Source organism: Rhea pennata, chromosome 18, assembly GCF_028389875.1.
Source record: "Rhea pennata isolate bPtePen1 chromosome 18, bPtePen1.pri, whole genome shotgun sequence".
In the NCBI taxonomy this organism is placed as follows: domain Eukaryota; kingdom Metazoa; phylum Chordata; class Aves; order Rheiformes; family Rheidae; genus Rhea; species Rhea pennata.
Genome location: NC_084680.1, coordinates 2,377,979 through 2,390,867, shown reverse-complemented (window position 1 = coordinate 2,390,867; position 12,889 = coordinate 2,377,979). Strand labels below are relative to the sequence as shown.

The 12,889-nt window shown below is 60.9% G+C and overlaps 1 protein-coding gene across 1 annotated transcript in view; it reads left to right on the top strand.

The window, feature by feature from the left end:
• Positions 1–12,889, top strand: part of NPDC1 (neural proliferation, differentiation and control 1) — a 33,568-nt gene that overhangs the window by 17,592 nt on the left and 3,087 nt on the right. The window contains exons 2-8 of the mRNA XM_062591297.1: positions 2,316–2,459; positions 10,292–10,399; positions 10,561–10,737; positions 10,928–10,994; positions 12,066–12,150; positions 12,356–12,435; positions 12,672–12,768. Of these exons, the coding sequence (XP_062447281.1) occupies positions 2,316–2,459; positions 10,292–10,399; positions 10,561–10,737; positions 10,928–10,994; positions 12,066–12,150; positions 12,356–12,435; positions 12,672–12,768 (758 nt within the window). The remainder of the gene's footprint in view (positions 1–2,315; positions 2,460–10,291; positions 10,400–10,560; positions 10,738–10,927; positions 10,995–12,065; positions 12,151–12,355; positions 12,436–12,671; positions 12,769–12,889) is intronic.

The following is a 12,889-nucleotide window of genomic DNA, read 5'->3' as shown; positions in this document are numbered from 1 at the left end:
GGGGTGAGGCGGAGCGTCTTGGCGGGGGCTGCGCGGGGCCGGCGGAGGATGCCGGGCTTGCGTCCAGCCACGACGGGACCTAGCCGTCCCGTTTTCTGGCCGGACCAGCTTTTCCTCCTCCGTGGGCCCTGGGGAAAGCGTGCTGCTCGGGCGCCCACCGCCTCCAGCTGAGTGTGGGCCCCGCTGGCTCACGTGCCAACCTCCGGGGCCACCGAGCGAGGGGGGCGAGCGGCGGCAGATGCAGAGGCAGCTCCCCAAGCGACTCTGCGGTCTGTGGACTAAACCTCCCCTGCAGCTGCCAAGCGCCCGGCACCCCAGTCCCAGTGCTTGGCGTTTGCGCTTCTTGGTGCCCCTCCGCCCTCCTCCTCCCTGTGCCTGGCTTGTCCTGGGAATGCGGTACAGAGGTGCCCGCTCTTACCAAAACTCTCCAGAAATGGCCTGGAAAAAGCCTCCGCTTAGCTGCCCCTGGGCTGTCCAGCAGCTTGCAAAGCCGTAGTGGCTAAGCAGGGAGCCACGAGCCCGGCGCAGTGGGCTGATGCGTGTGCTCGCTAAATAACGACTGATTAAACATTTGGAGTTTAATTAGATGAGTGCCTGTCTCTCTTGCCCGTGACAGTCGCACAAGCACAGCACGTTCCTCAAACACAGATGACGACCTTCTCGGTATTCAACGTGGGGTTTTATTTAATCGGTTGCTGGGCGCTGGCTGAGGATGCTGCAGCTTGCAGCTCCCGCGGGGGAAGCGGCTTCAGCCCTTGGGCCCGGCTCTGTCCTGCCTCTGCACCCCAGCAAGGCTCTGCACCGTTTTGCGAATGGGGACCACCTTTCCCAAGCTGTCCTGCCTCCCCTGGGGAATCCCGCTCTCCTCTATGGTGGGTCTGTGGGGTGTCGACGGGATCTCGCAGGCCACTTGGCACTGCCAGGCATCCAGCAGGGCAGATCTTGCTTTTTTTTTTTTTTATTTTTTTTAAGATGCTCTGCAGTGGCAGATCACCAAGGTAATGCAGAGCGCAGCACACTTGCATCGGTGGCAGCCTCTGATTTTGAGCGACGGGTGGGCTGGCTTGCTTGCTTCTGCGTAAGAAAAGCTTTTTACAGGGGCTGTTCCTGGGAGAGAGGGGGAGGAAGGACCCGCTTTCTCGCACCCGTGACGCCTGAGGTCTCAGAGGGTCTCCAGCTGCTGCGTCCTCCCCAGCCCCACTGTGGGAAAATGCCGGGGTTTGTTCTCGCGGCGCGAGTCTCTTCCCTGGCAGGAGCATGGGGACAAGTGCCCCCAGCCTTTTGCAGCCCCCAGATGGAGCCCGGATTTGCCATCTCCTCTGCCATCCTAGGGAAACAGGGTGCTGCCTGCTAAGGAGCCCCATTTCCCTATTTGAGGTGTCCCCAAGCAGGATATTTGGAGATGCGAATGAGATGCCCTGTTGACCTGGGACTATTGACCTGGCATCTTAATGGGAGATGGTGGCTTTGACCTCCAAGCTTCCCATGAGCACGAGGATCTCCAGCCCTAGCAGCAGACCCCGCTGCAAGGTGACACTCAGGGTCCTGGAGAGCAGCAGCGTGGGGTTATGACAGTCTGGAACAGCAGCGCCCAGGCTTCGAAGCATGGGGTTTTTGTTTGTTTGATTGATTTTTTTTTTTTTTTTTTTTTTTTGATGATTTGGGGAGGATTCGATTCGCTGGGTTCTATTTCAGTTGCTGCTGCAGGAGCTGAAGACCCCCGTTGCAGATGGCCCAGCGGCGAGCTGGCCCCTGCTGGGCTGCCCCGGCTGCCGAGCTGGGGCAACACGCGCTGGAGGCCCGTGGTCCCAGCACTTGGGGTCCTTGATGGCGGAGGGGAGGAGAGCGCTGCCCACTCATCCTGCAGCTAGCCAACTGCCTTAAGCAGGTCGTTAGAGTGTGAGCTTAATTGCAGCGCCTAATTGCTTTGCAAAGGTGGGTTGCTCTGTTGCAGTGCTCGGCTGAGGCTGGGGCAAAGGGTCGGCTCCCAATTAGCTGCAATTATCTGCGCTCATTAACTTCTGCGGGAGCTGAGCTGCCCTGTGCACTGGAAGAACAGGCTTGTCCAGGGGTGGGTCAGAGCATGGGTGCACGGGAAGGGACCTGCGGCAGGTCCGGTCTGGGATGGGGCTTCAGCACAGGGGCTGCTGAGCTGTCGCCCTGAACCACAGCGGGCTCCAGGCCTGAGCTGAGCTGCGTGTAGCCAAGATGGAAGAATGCCCAGGCTGATGAAGGTCCTGGAGCTGCCCTGGCAGGAGGGAGCATGCCTGATCCTTTTTCTCCGCCTGACGTGTTTTTTCCCTCCCTTTCCACAGCGGAGTCGTGTCCCCGGAGCCTGGACTGCACCCTGCAGCGCCGGGAGCTCTGCCCGCCGGGATCCCACACCTGCGGGCCGTGCCTCCAGCAGTTCGTGGAAGATGACCACGGGCGATGCGTCCAGAAGAAACACTCGCCCACTGGTACGTGCAGCTCCATCGCAATCCTTCTCCTCTCTGTTACGGGCTGGTCTGTGTCGGTAAAAGGAACCTTGCTTGGTTCCCTGTCACCCCAAGCTTCACGCCAACAGTGGTGGCCACACATGCTGCTCAGGGCCTGCGGAGACCCACGGATGCTGGGGCTTCCCTTCTGCACGGAGGTTTTCGTGCCTTTTTGCTCATGCCCAGCAGCAGCGATGGAGGAATTTTTCCCGGTCCCCCACTCTAGCTGTTGGATGGGAGCGATGCTCCGTGCAGGGGTGCAGGTCTCCTTGCAGCATGCAGCTCATCTCACCCGCTCCTGCAGGGCAGATGGGGTACCTTGGGCGGAATTTCTCTCTCCGGCCAGGATAGGGCACCTTGCTCACCCCTGCAGCCGGGGGTGCTCCTGGGATGGGTTAAGCCTGGAGCCTGGCGTGGGCGGCCCCTTGCTGAGTGTGGGAGCTGACACCCTTCATGCTACCAGCAGTGAGCTGGAGGAAATGGGCTTTTCCCCTCCTCTCAGCGCTTCAGTGAGCCTGGCTGTGGGACATTGGTGGCTGACCGCCTTTTGGTGCTGTTTCCCGCTCCTTTCAGACGCTACTCAGCAGCTGATGGGGCATCTTGTAATGCGGGTTGGTGCACCTGAACGTGGGACCTGTGCTTGTTCCTTAGTCTCTTCCTGGGATCCTGGATCCTTCCATGCCTCTGCGTGCCCACCGACAGCCCACGCTGCTGAGCCGCCTGCTCACCAGCTGCTTTTCCCCCTGGACCCAGCGCCCTTCGCTGGGTATCAGGCTCCTGCCGCAGACTGACATCAGCTGCATGCAGTGCTTGGGGGCAGTGGAGAGCTCCAGGCTTTGCAGGAGCATAGCGGCTTTCCCTGCGCCGAGCCGTGAGTCACGCAGCCCACCCACCCTGCCAGCCGGGGCCGAGGAGAACCGGTGCCCACGGCTGGAGCCTGCCTCCTCGCTCATGCTGGCACTGAGCCAGGCTGGCGCTTGGGATCTCAGCCCTCACTTTGAGATGTCAGCTTACGCTTTGGGCCACCTCCAGCACCGTCTCCCCACGCAGCTCAGCCCACCGGCCCTCGGCTCTGCAGTGCAGCCGGGGGCGGCCTGCTCGGCGGCGGCTCTTCCTGACTTGCTTTTTTCCCTTGTGGCACTTTGAGCTCTTCCGGTTTCACTCCACCCCATCTCTCTGGTTGCATCGTGAGCCAGTGATGGCTCAAAACAGGAGCTCATGCGGAGGCGCCTCCTGCGTGGCAATCTGCAGGGAGGGTATGTTGGCAGCAGGCAGGGCTCAAGAGCTGCCCGTCGGAGGGAGATGGGACGTGCGTTAAGCAGGGCTTGCAACGGGGGAGAGCTTGAAGGCATTAAAGGCTGCATGGTGCGTTATCTAGATATTAACCTTCTCCTTTCCAGAAGGAACGAGGTCCCCATGGGGCTGTGGCTCTTAGCTGTGCACTGAGGGCCTTCCTAAGAGCTCCTCGCCTGCGGAGAAGGGCCAGAGAGGTGGACAGGAGAAAGGCAGAACATCCCTTTGCAGCAGGAGGGGAGTCCCCTGGTTGCCCAGCTCCACACGCAGCCCAGCACTGGGGTTCTCTCCACTTTGTTGGGGGAGAGGCTGTAGGTACTGGTCATCAGACCCCACTGCCTGCACAGAAGGATGGAGCATCCAGGTGTTACAGGATCCCTTGAGAAAGCACTTCCCGCACATCTCCAGGGGCTCCTCCCCACGGCTGGTCCACAGGACCTGGTGGATGAGGAGACACCCCTCTTCCTCTGGCCCCAGCGGGTTTCGGGTGCAGGCTGCACTGGGAGTGATAGGTGCCTGGCAGATGGGTGACTTTTGACTCTTCGTGTAGTTTGGAAAGGCAAATTAGCTTTAGGCAGGGTTATGTCTTTACTTCCCCCTGCCCCAGGCTTTTCTTGCAACTTCAATAAGCAGGTGAATTAAAACTGTAATTACAGCTGCACCCAATTATCTTCGCTCTATCTAAAACCCAGCAGCCTCTTTGCACCAGGCAGGAGGAAGTACCTGGCAATCCCCTGGCTCTCTGCTTGCCCTGGGCAGGTTTCACTGGCGATGAACTGGGTGTAAAATTGGGAGGTGCCTGATGCTGGTGCCCATGGGCAGGGTGCTGCCCTGCTGGAGGGCGTCAGCAGGGTCTGTTGTTGCACCCTGGGCTTTTGCTCTTGGCCCACCTCCAGCCCCGCTGCTGCTGTGGGCTCTGCTCCGCTGATGGGCAAGAGCCTCGTTGCTTCTCTGCCCCGAAGAACCACTGTGAATCCCGTTAATGCCATCTTGCATAGGGGAGGGGGACCAGGCTGTCACCATCAGTCTCCCTCTGGACATGCTCCCAGCAGCTGAGCTGCTTTCTTGGGATGTTTCTCTTAGCTCGCTGCTCCCTGAGCATCTCAGAGCAGTGAAGGAGAGAGCGAGAGCTTCCCACCCCTCCCAGGTCAGGGCCCATGCGTTATTTGTGGCAGCCCTTGCATTTCAAACAGCCCCATGAGATATTCACCGGAGCCTTCAGGAAAGAGCCCCAGAGGCCATGCAAAAGCTGGAAGATTCACCTAATGGTTGAGGCTGGCAGGGACCTCTGGGGATCATCTAGTCCACCTGCCCTGCTCAAACATGGTCACCTAGAGCATGTTGTGCAGGATCATGTCCAGCTGGGTTTTGAATATCTCCAGAGAAGGAGACTCCACCGCCTCTCTGGGTAACCTGTTCCAGTGCTCTGTCACCATCATAGCAAAGAAATTCCTCCTGTGGGTCAGTTTGTGCCCACTGCCTCTTGTCCTATTGCAGGCCACCACTGAAAAGAATTTGGCCCCATCTCCTTGACACCCTCCCTTCAGGTACTTATACACGTTGATAAGATCCCCCCTCAGTCTTCTCTTCCCCAGGCTGAAGAGGCCCAGCTCTCGCAGCCGTTCCTCAGAGGGCAGGTGCTCCAGCCCTCTGATCGTCTTCAGAGCCCTACACTGGACTCTCTCCAGTAGCACCATGTCTCTCTTGTACTGGGGAGCCCAGAACTGGACACAGTACTTGAGATGTGGCTTCACCAGAGCTGAGTAGAGTGGCAGGATCATCTCCCTCCACCTGCTGGCAATACTCTTCCTAATACACACCAGGATGCCATTGGCCTTCTTGGCCACAAGGGCACGTTGCTGGCTTATGGTTAGCTTGTTGTCCACCAGGTCCTTCTCTGCAGAGCTACTTTCCAGCAGGTCAAGTTTGCTCATGTAGGCTCCTTAGGGGAGACTGGGCAGGAGGACAGGAGTCCTGGCCCTCATCACCCCAGCTGTCCCACAGCTAGCATGGGGCCCAGCACTCTTCTCGGCTTGCTTGGGGCAGCAGTGGGGGCTTGCCCCACGGCACTGGAGTCATTCTGTCACCAGAGTCTGTCCCACTCATTGGATGGCTGGAGCTATACAGGTTGTTTCACAGAATCACAGAATGGTTGAGGTTGGAAGGGACCTCTGGAGATCATCTAGTCCACCCCCCACCCCCCTCCCCCCGCTCAAGCAGGGTCACCTACAGCATGTTCAGTTCTGGCTGCCTGCGAGGCTGGTTTCTCGGCCTCCGCGCGTCCTGCTCTGAGCGCTACCTCTCTGCTCGAGGAAAGAGAGGGGAGAGCACCAAGCTGGAGCCCTTTCGAGGTGAGGGCTGTGCTGAAGCGATCCCCTCGGGGCTTGGGCCAGTGGGGTGAGCAGCTGCATCCTGCTCATGTCGGCCTCTCCAAGCCCCCCCAGAGCAACTGGCTTCGGCGGGGGGCGTTACAGATTTGGTTTTTTCCTGTGAAATCTCAGAAGCAAGCAGCCCTCTAGGAAGGGATGCGCGTGCGCCCGCGTCTCCATAGCAACCCTGCGTGGTACCCAGAGCTTTGGCCGGCTGCACCCCCTCCTGGAGGGCGGGTGCGGTGCTTCCCTGCATCCCCCCCGCCCCCACCCTGCGCCTCGCTGCGAAGGTGGGAATGAGGATTGGGAATGGGGATCCCCCGCTGCCCCACACCCTCTGCCTGAGCTCACCCGGCGGCGAGGGTGAGGGTCGCCCCCAGGGTGCTCGTCTCCCATGGGAGAGCAGATGGCAGCCGGGTGCTGCTGGATTGGTGGGTGCTTTTGCGGCACCTGCGAGCAGCGGCGCCTGGCCAGCTCGCCGAAGCCAGCTCTGCAAGGGCTTTCCAGGTTGAGCTGCCACCGGGGGTGATGTACGTGTGCCGGCTTTTCCTCCCTGAGCGCCTGTGCGCCTCGGTGGCCGCAGGCATCGCCGGCACCACGTACCTGCCTCAGCACAGATCATGCCAGCCCACATGGGAAAACCTGTCTCGGTGCCCGCCGAGCAGCGGGCTCCCTGGCTGCAAGAGCGAGGGCCGCACCAGGCTTTCCTGGGACTCTCCATCCACGCCAGCAAAAGCCGGGATTTTTTTCCATGCAAAAGCAGGTCGAGTCTCCAGTTTGCTCTCAGACATCTCTGTGCCTGGTGCTGGGCTTGGCAGGCTCCTGCTTTAACGTGCTGGCGAAAGGTGCCGGCGGCGGCTCTGTTTGGCCACGGAGGTGTTTTCCACCGATGGGAGCGCGCACAGCTCCCTTGACCTCTCTGCCTCGGTTTCTGCGAGCGCCGGGGCGCTGCCGCCCTCTCTGCCAGCTGTGGGTGCTCGCAGGGTGCTGCAGCTGGGTGCTGGGCTTGGAGCCCGGCGCTGCCTGTGGTTTGGCACCAGCATCCCCGGCGGCTAGCCCCTGCTCTGCGATGCTCCCTGCACCGAGGGAAGGAGCGACCGTCGGCGCCGGCCGCCGCGTTGCCAGCCCCTCCTCGCCTGGAAAGGGTCGGATAGGTGCCCCTATCCCTCCTCTTTCCGTACGCTGTGCCCGGAGCAGCTCTGCTCCTCCTGCAGCTGCACAACCCAGCAGCTTTGCCGGTGGCTTGGTGCAGGTCGGAGCAAGGAGCGGGGTGTTACTCAAATTAGTGGCAATCCCTGCCAGCCCTTGGGGGGCACCTGTCCCCCTTTAAACCAGGCCAGTTTAAAGGGTCAGTGGGCCTTGCTCCGGCTTTGGGTGCTGGTGCTCGGTGCTGGCCAGTGGCTGAGGTTAAGCTGCAGCTGTGCAGGGGCTCCGGCGGGGTGCCAGCGCATCGGCGGCTCTGCTCCAGATACCACTGCGCCAAATCTTCGCAGCTTTTGAGACTTAACGGCAAAAGATGGGGTTTTTATGGAAAGATTCTAAATTTATTTTGAAAACTATTGAAAAGGGGGATTTTTCTTAGCCAAAAGAGAAGCAACTGGCAAAACAGGAAGGAGAGCGCCGTGCCCATCTGGTTCAAATTCTTTGTCGGGCACCGCTTGAAATACTGGGAAGAGTTTTGAAGCCTATGCCAAGTGGAGCCATCTCGGCAGCTCAGGCTGCCGCAGGTTTTGCTCGAGAGCCTCAGCGTGGGTTGCGCACTGGGCTCTGGCCCTGCTTCACAGCGCCTGCAGCAGGATGAGGCCTGCAGCTGCTCCCAGCCTTTCCTACATGATTTTTCAGCTTTTCACTTATTTTTTTCTGCTGAAGCAGGTCACATTAATCTGCTTGAACCATCAGCTGTTGCAATCACAGCTGCCCAAGGTGGAAGGGTACCACGGCGGGACTGCACACAGTGTTGCATTTCCCGTGAGTAAGATTTAGGAATATAAATGATGTAACATGGTTGCCCGCTAGGCCTGAAGGAGAAGCTTCCGTGCGTGCAGGGCTGTCCCACAGGATTACTCAGCACCCCACGAACCGCTCGGACCGCAGTGCCAGCCAGGCGCGAAGCGAGCCCAGCAAAGCCCGGGGCTCCGTAGCACTCCAGCTCCGTCGTCTCCAGCCCGACGGCTCCCCGGTGTGGCACCCCTCGGGTTTTGTGCCAGGGCTGGGAAGGGAGTTGGTGTGTATTTCCAGCACCGTTCAAACTCCAGGGGAGCTGTAATTGTTATAACCTTGAATTATCCTGGAACGAAGCTGCCGTGGTACCACCTTGCCTTTGTGTGGCTTTGATTTACCCTCCAGGGCTTCTCACTGCGGCCGGCCCTGGCTGAATGCAGCAATTGAGGAGCAGAGGGAGCCTGGACCGTCTTGCCGCTTTGAAGTTGAGTTTAATCCTGTTAAAAGCCCAACGCTTCAATAGCAGCCCCTGATAATGCGGCTGCTGAGCCATTTGCAGAAGCAGCCTGCAGAAGAGCAGGTTCCTCTCCTGCCCCCCCAACCCCTTCCCTGGGACAATGGGTCGAAATGTGCTGTGGGCACCGGGCGGGGGGGGGGGGGGGGAAGGGGGGGGTGCAGAAGCCACCCTTGCCCCGAGCGCCACGGTGACACCCAGCCTGCCCTGGGGTGCCCTGGGGTGGCGAAAACGCCCGATTTTGTGGTGGGGGGGGTGGGGGGGGAGAGTCCTGCTCACCTGGCTGGTTTGACAGCCTGTTGTGCAACTGGCAGCTTTTGCGCTGTGGGCGGTGGGAGGCTTTGCGGGGTAGGTGCAGTGCTCGCTCCGGTTTCATCCCTTCCCCGCTGAAACGCCCAGCCCCAGCGAAGCCCCCGAGGCCTCTGCGAGGTGTCCTCGTCGCAAAGGCAGCGGGAGCGGGCAGAAATGACCCTGGAGCTGTTGCTTGCAGTGAGCGGAGGGCGTCTGACATGTCCTCACGCTCCAGCTCCTTGGGTGTCCGGCGCAGAGCGTCCTTGCCTGCTGGGCCGGGCCAGGGGGCTGCCTTTCCCGCCGGGCTGGCCGGCCCCTGCTAGCTGCTTTCTCCAGCGAGCGGGTGTCCCAGCAGAGCTCTGCCCTCTGACCGCTGGCCCCGGCAGCTCTGCAGGGCTCAGAGGGCTCCGGAAGGACCTAGGTCACCCCTCTCGGATCGGTATTTCGGAAGCATGAATATATCTCCCTGGAGAGCAGCCTGGCTGGGGTGTCTTTCCCATGCCAGCCCTGCTCCCTGTGGGTGCCGGGAGCTGTTGTCCGTCTGGGCTCGGCTGCTCCCTGACTGTGGCTGCCGGGGCAGGTGAGGATGGGCCATGGCCAGTCCCAGGGGACGGGGAAGGCTCTCGGCAGCCACTTGTGTGAGGGGTGGGTGGGTGATTGGTGGTCTGGCTGTCTCCAGAGGTTTCACATCGGCGCCTTCGGCTTGCTCCGTCCTGCCGCGGGCGAGCCACATGCTGTTACATGGCTTTGTAGCCCCACCGGATGCTGTCATGGCCCCTCAGGGTTCCCCAGGACCATGGACCGTCCCCATCACCTTTCTCTCTGCTCTGGGCCAGGCCCTTCCGGCCCCACACTGGGGCTAGCCTGGCTCCCAGCAGCCAGCCGGCCTTTCCTCTTGCCCTCCAATGAGACTAGTGTGGACCCACGGCTCACAGGTTGAGGAGGAATATGAGGGCCACCAGCCTTGCTCTTCCTCCACATCCTGGTGGCACCGCATCCTTGTCTCCAGCCACGTTTGTGACCTGCCCTGTGCAGAGGGACGCCTCCGGGCCACGCTGCTCAGGGTGAGACGAGAACACTGGGGCAGGCAAGGGCTGGCAATGTTCGACATGCCATGGCCAACCTGGGCTGCTCCCCAGCGCCTCTCTTCCTCCCCTTCCTCCCCTTCCTCCCCTTCTGCTGGCTTTGTGCAGCCTGGCCCCAGAGCACCCAGGGCTGCTCCCGTTGTGCGAAGGGGCTGCGTGTCCCCACTGACGTTGCGTAGGAGCCCCTTGCCAATGAGCCTGTGTGCTGCTGGGCACGGGGCAGAAGGCCCCACGGTTGGAGGGTTGCTGCCAGCTGCTGGGCATGGCTTCGGGCGGCCCTGGCTGCCCCATCTCACGCTCTCTGGCTTTCTCTTGCCTCAGGGAGGGCTTCAGTTCCCAGCTTGGAGGAACAAATCGATTTTCTGGCAGACGTGCTGGCCAGGCAAGATGCTCCTCATGCCCACCCACTGCACGATGGCAAACCCAGAAGTAAGTACGCGCTTCTCCCAGTTTCCTAAGCCTGAACGACACATGCCAGGCAGCACCCGGCTGTCCCTCTCCTTGGTGGAGGGATGCCTGCTCTCACTTTTAACCCTCAGTACCAGGTGTTGCTCTGCTCATGCACCTGCTTTCTCCTGCCTCTTCTGCAGCTGTTGCAACCCTGGCGGGGAGGCATCGTGTGGCCAGCAGGTTGCAAGGGGAGTCTTTGCAGAGGGATCCTATGGGCAGCAAGGCAGCCACGACCCTCCCCACCTCTACGACCGAGGCAGTCCAGAAATACCCTGTGGAGGCATCGCCCATGCCTTCAAATGATGACGTAGTGCTCGGTAAGATCCGAAGGACGGGCCTCTGGGGCTCGGTGGAGAATGTCTTGGTGTCCTCGCCCATGGGACAGGGGCAGGCAGAGATCCAGGCTGGCTCCTCTGCGCTCTGTGCAGAGCCGGGCCAGGCGCTGGGCTGTCAGAGCTGCCGCCGGACTCACCCCCACGGTCTCACTGTGCCGTCCCTCCTCCGCAGGGCTGATTGTGGTGTGCACCGTGGCTGGGATCTCCGCTCTCATCGTGGCTGCTGTCTGCTGGTGCAGGTAAGCCGGAGGCTGCTGGTCCCAACGAGTACCGAAGTGTCCTCATGGTACCTGGGGGAGCTTCTTCACACATTTCCCTGGGGTCAGGGGAAGATTTGGATAAGAGGAAAACAACTGTACTTACTTATCCCACCACACATGCACTGGTGTCTGTGTCCACCAGGGTACGGCATCTGCCAGACCGGGTGGAGGACAGTGCTGTGGGTACACGGGACTCCTCGGGAGCCGGGGGTGCTTGGTTCGGCAGCAGGCTTTGCCTTGCAGCCCCCACCGCAGGCTGCATGGGATCTGGTAGGAGCCTGCAGGAGGCTCCAGCATGCTCCAAGCTCATGATCCCAAAGTGACTTGCTGCCCCAGAGAGTTTTGGGGAGCACAGAGGTATTGTCACCCGACCTGCCAAGGTGCTGGCTCTGCTTGCGGGGAGCAGACCGCTTCACTGCTCCAGGTTGTCCGCCTCAGACTCTGCTCAACCAGCTCACTCCTTGGCACAACCACTGTGCGTTGTGTTTCAGGGCTGCTGGTGCTTTCTGACCCTGGCTAAGAGAAGCAGGGAGCGTGCACAGCAGCAGCTCTGTGGTTTTAAAATAGAGGAATATGGCTTGTCCCATAGTACCCTCTGAGGGCCAAGTCTGCAGGAGCAGACGACCTTTGATGGCATGACCTGGTGCTCAGGGGACTGCAAGAACAGAGTCTGGGGCTGAGCAAGTGAAAAGCCCCACAGAGTCCGTTCTGCTTCCTTGAGAAACCCCATGAGCTGTGGTTTCCCTTTCCTTCTGAAACACTGGGGGGGGGGGGGTTTAAGTACGATTCCAGCTTTACTGCTCGGTCCTTTCCTGAGCTGTCCCGTGGCAGCAGGACCTGCCACGTGACGGTCTCGTGCATGGGAAGCGCTTGCCTGGGCAACCCCAGCCCTGGGCCACACTCAGCCATCCAGGGCCCTCACCATGCTGCTTGGCACAGCCAGGGGTGCTGCTGGCTGTGGGTGCCCCTTGCAGCAGTGTGGATCCGGGTGGGAGAGCTGGGTCCCGCTCTGGCCACTCCTGCCCGACTGCTGTCCTCTCCCCTCGGCAGGCTGCAGAAGGAGGTCAGGCTGGCGCAGAAAGCAGACTACTCAGCGCAGAGAGCATCCAGCCCTTTGCCCTACGACAACATCTCGGTAAGGTGCCCGGGTGCCTCCTGACAGGGCATCTGGCACCTGAGCCAGGCCTGCAAGAGGCTCCCAAACCAGAGGCGAGGGAACAGCCGTTAGTTAGCTCAGGCTCTGCTTTGGGCCGCTGTCCACCAGGCAGAGCCCACGTCCTGGGGAGGGCTGGCGGCTCGCCGGAGCCCCGCGTTCATGTCTGCCATTGCTCTCTTTGCAGCCTGGGGACAAGACGCTGGCTCAGAGTGCCCAGATGTACCACTACCAGCACCAAAAGCAGCAGATGCTCTCCATGGAGAAGTAAGCAAGCTCACCCTGAGAAGAGAAAGCAGGAGCAGCCCCCAGAGCTGCCCCGGGTGGAGGGTGCCAGAAGCCGGGGACGAGAGTGCGCAGTCCTGGCGGGTGCCCCAGTTGCTGGGTGTTTGCCCCAGTGGGCAGTGCTCAGAGCTTGGAGCGCGCTCGGCCCGTGCTGAGCCGTTAACAGGGGAGTCGTCCCTCTGGGCTTCACCCACCCTCTCTGCAAACTCTCCCCACAGGCATAAAGAGGAGCCCAAACTGCCAGACTCTGCGTCATCCGACGAGGAGAACGAGGATGGAGACTTCACTGTATATGAGTGCCCGGGGCTGGCTCCGGTAAGGCACAGGGTCAGAGCGGCGGCCGGAGCAGGGCACCCATGAGCTCTGCTCCTGCCTGCCAGCACCCTCTGCACAGCCGAGCTGCAGCGAGGGGCAGAGGGGAACCTGCACATCCGAG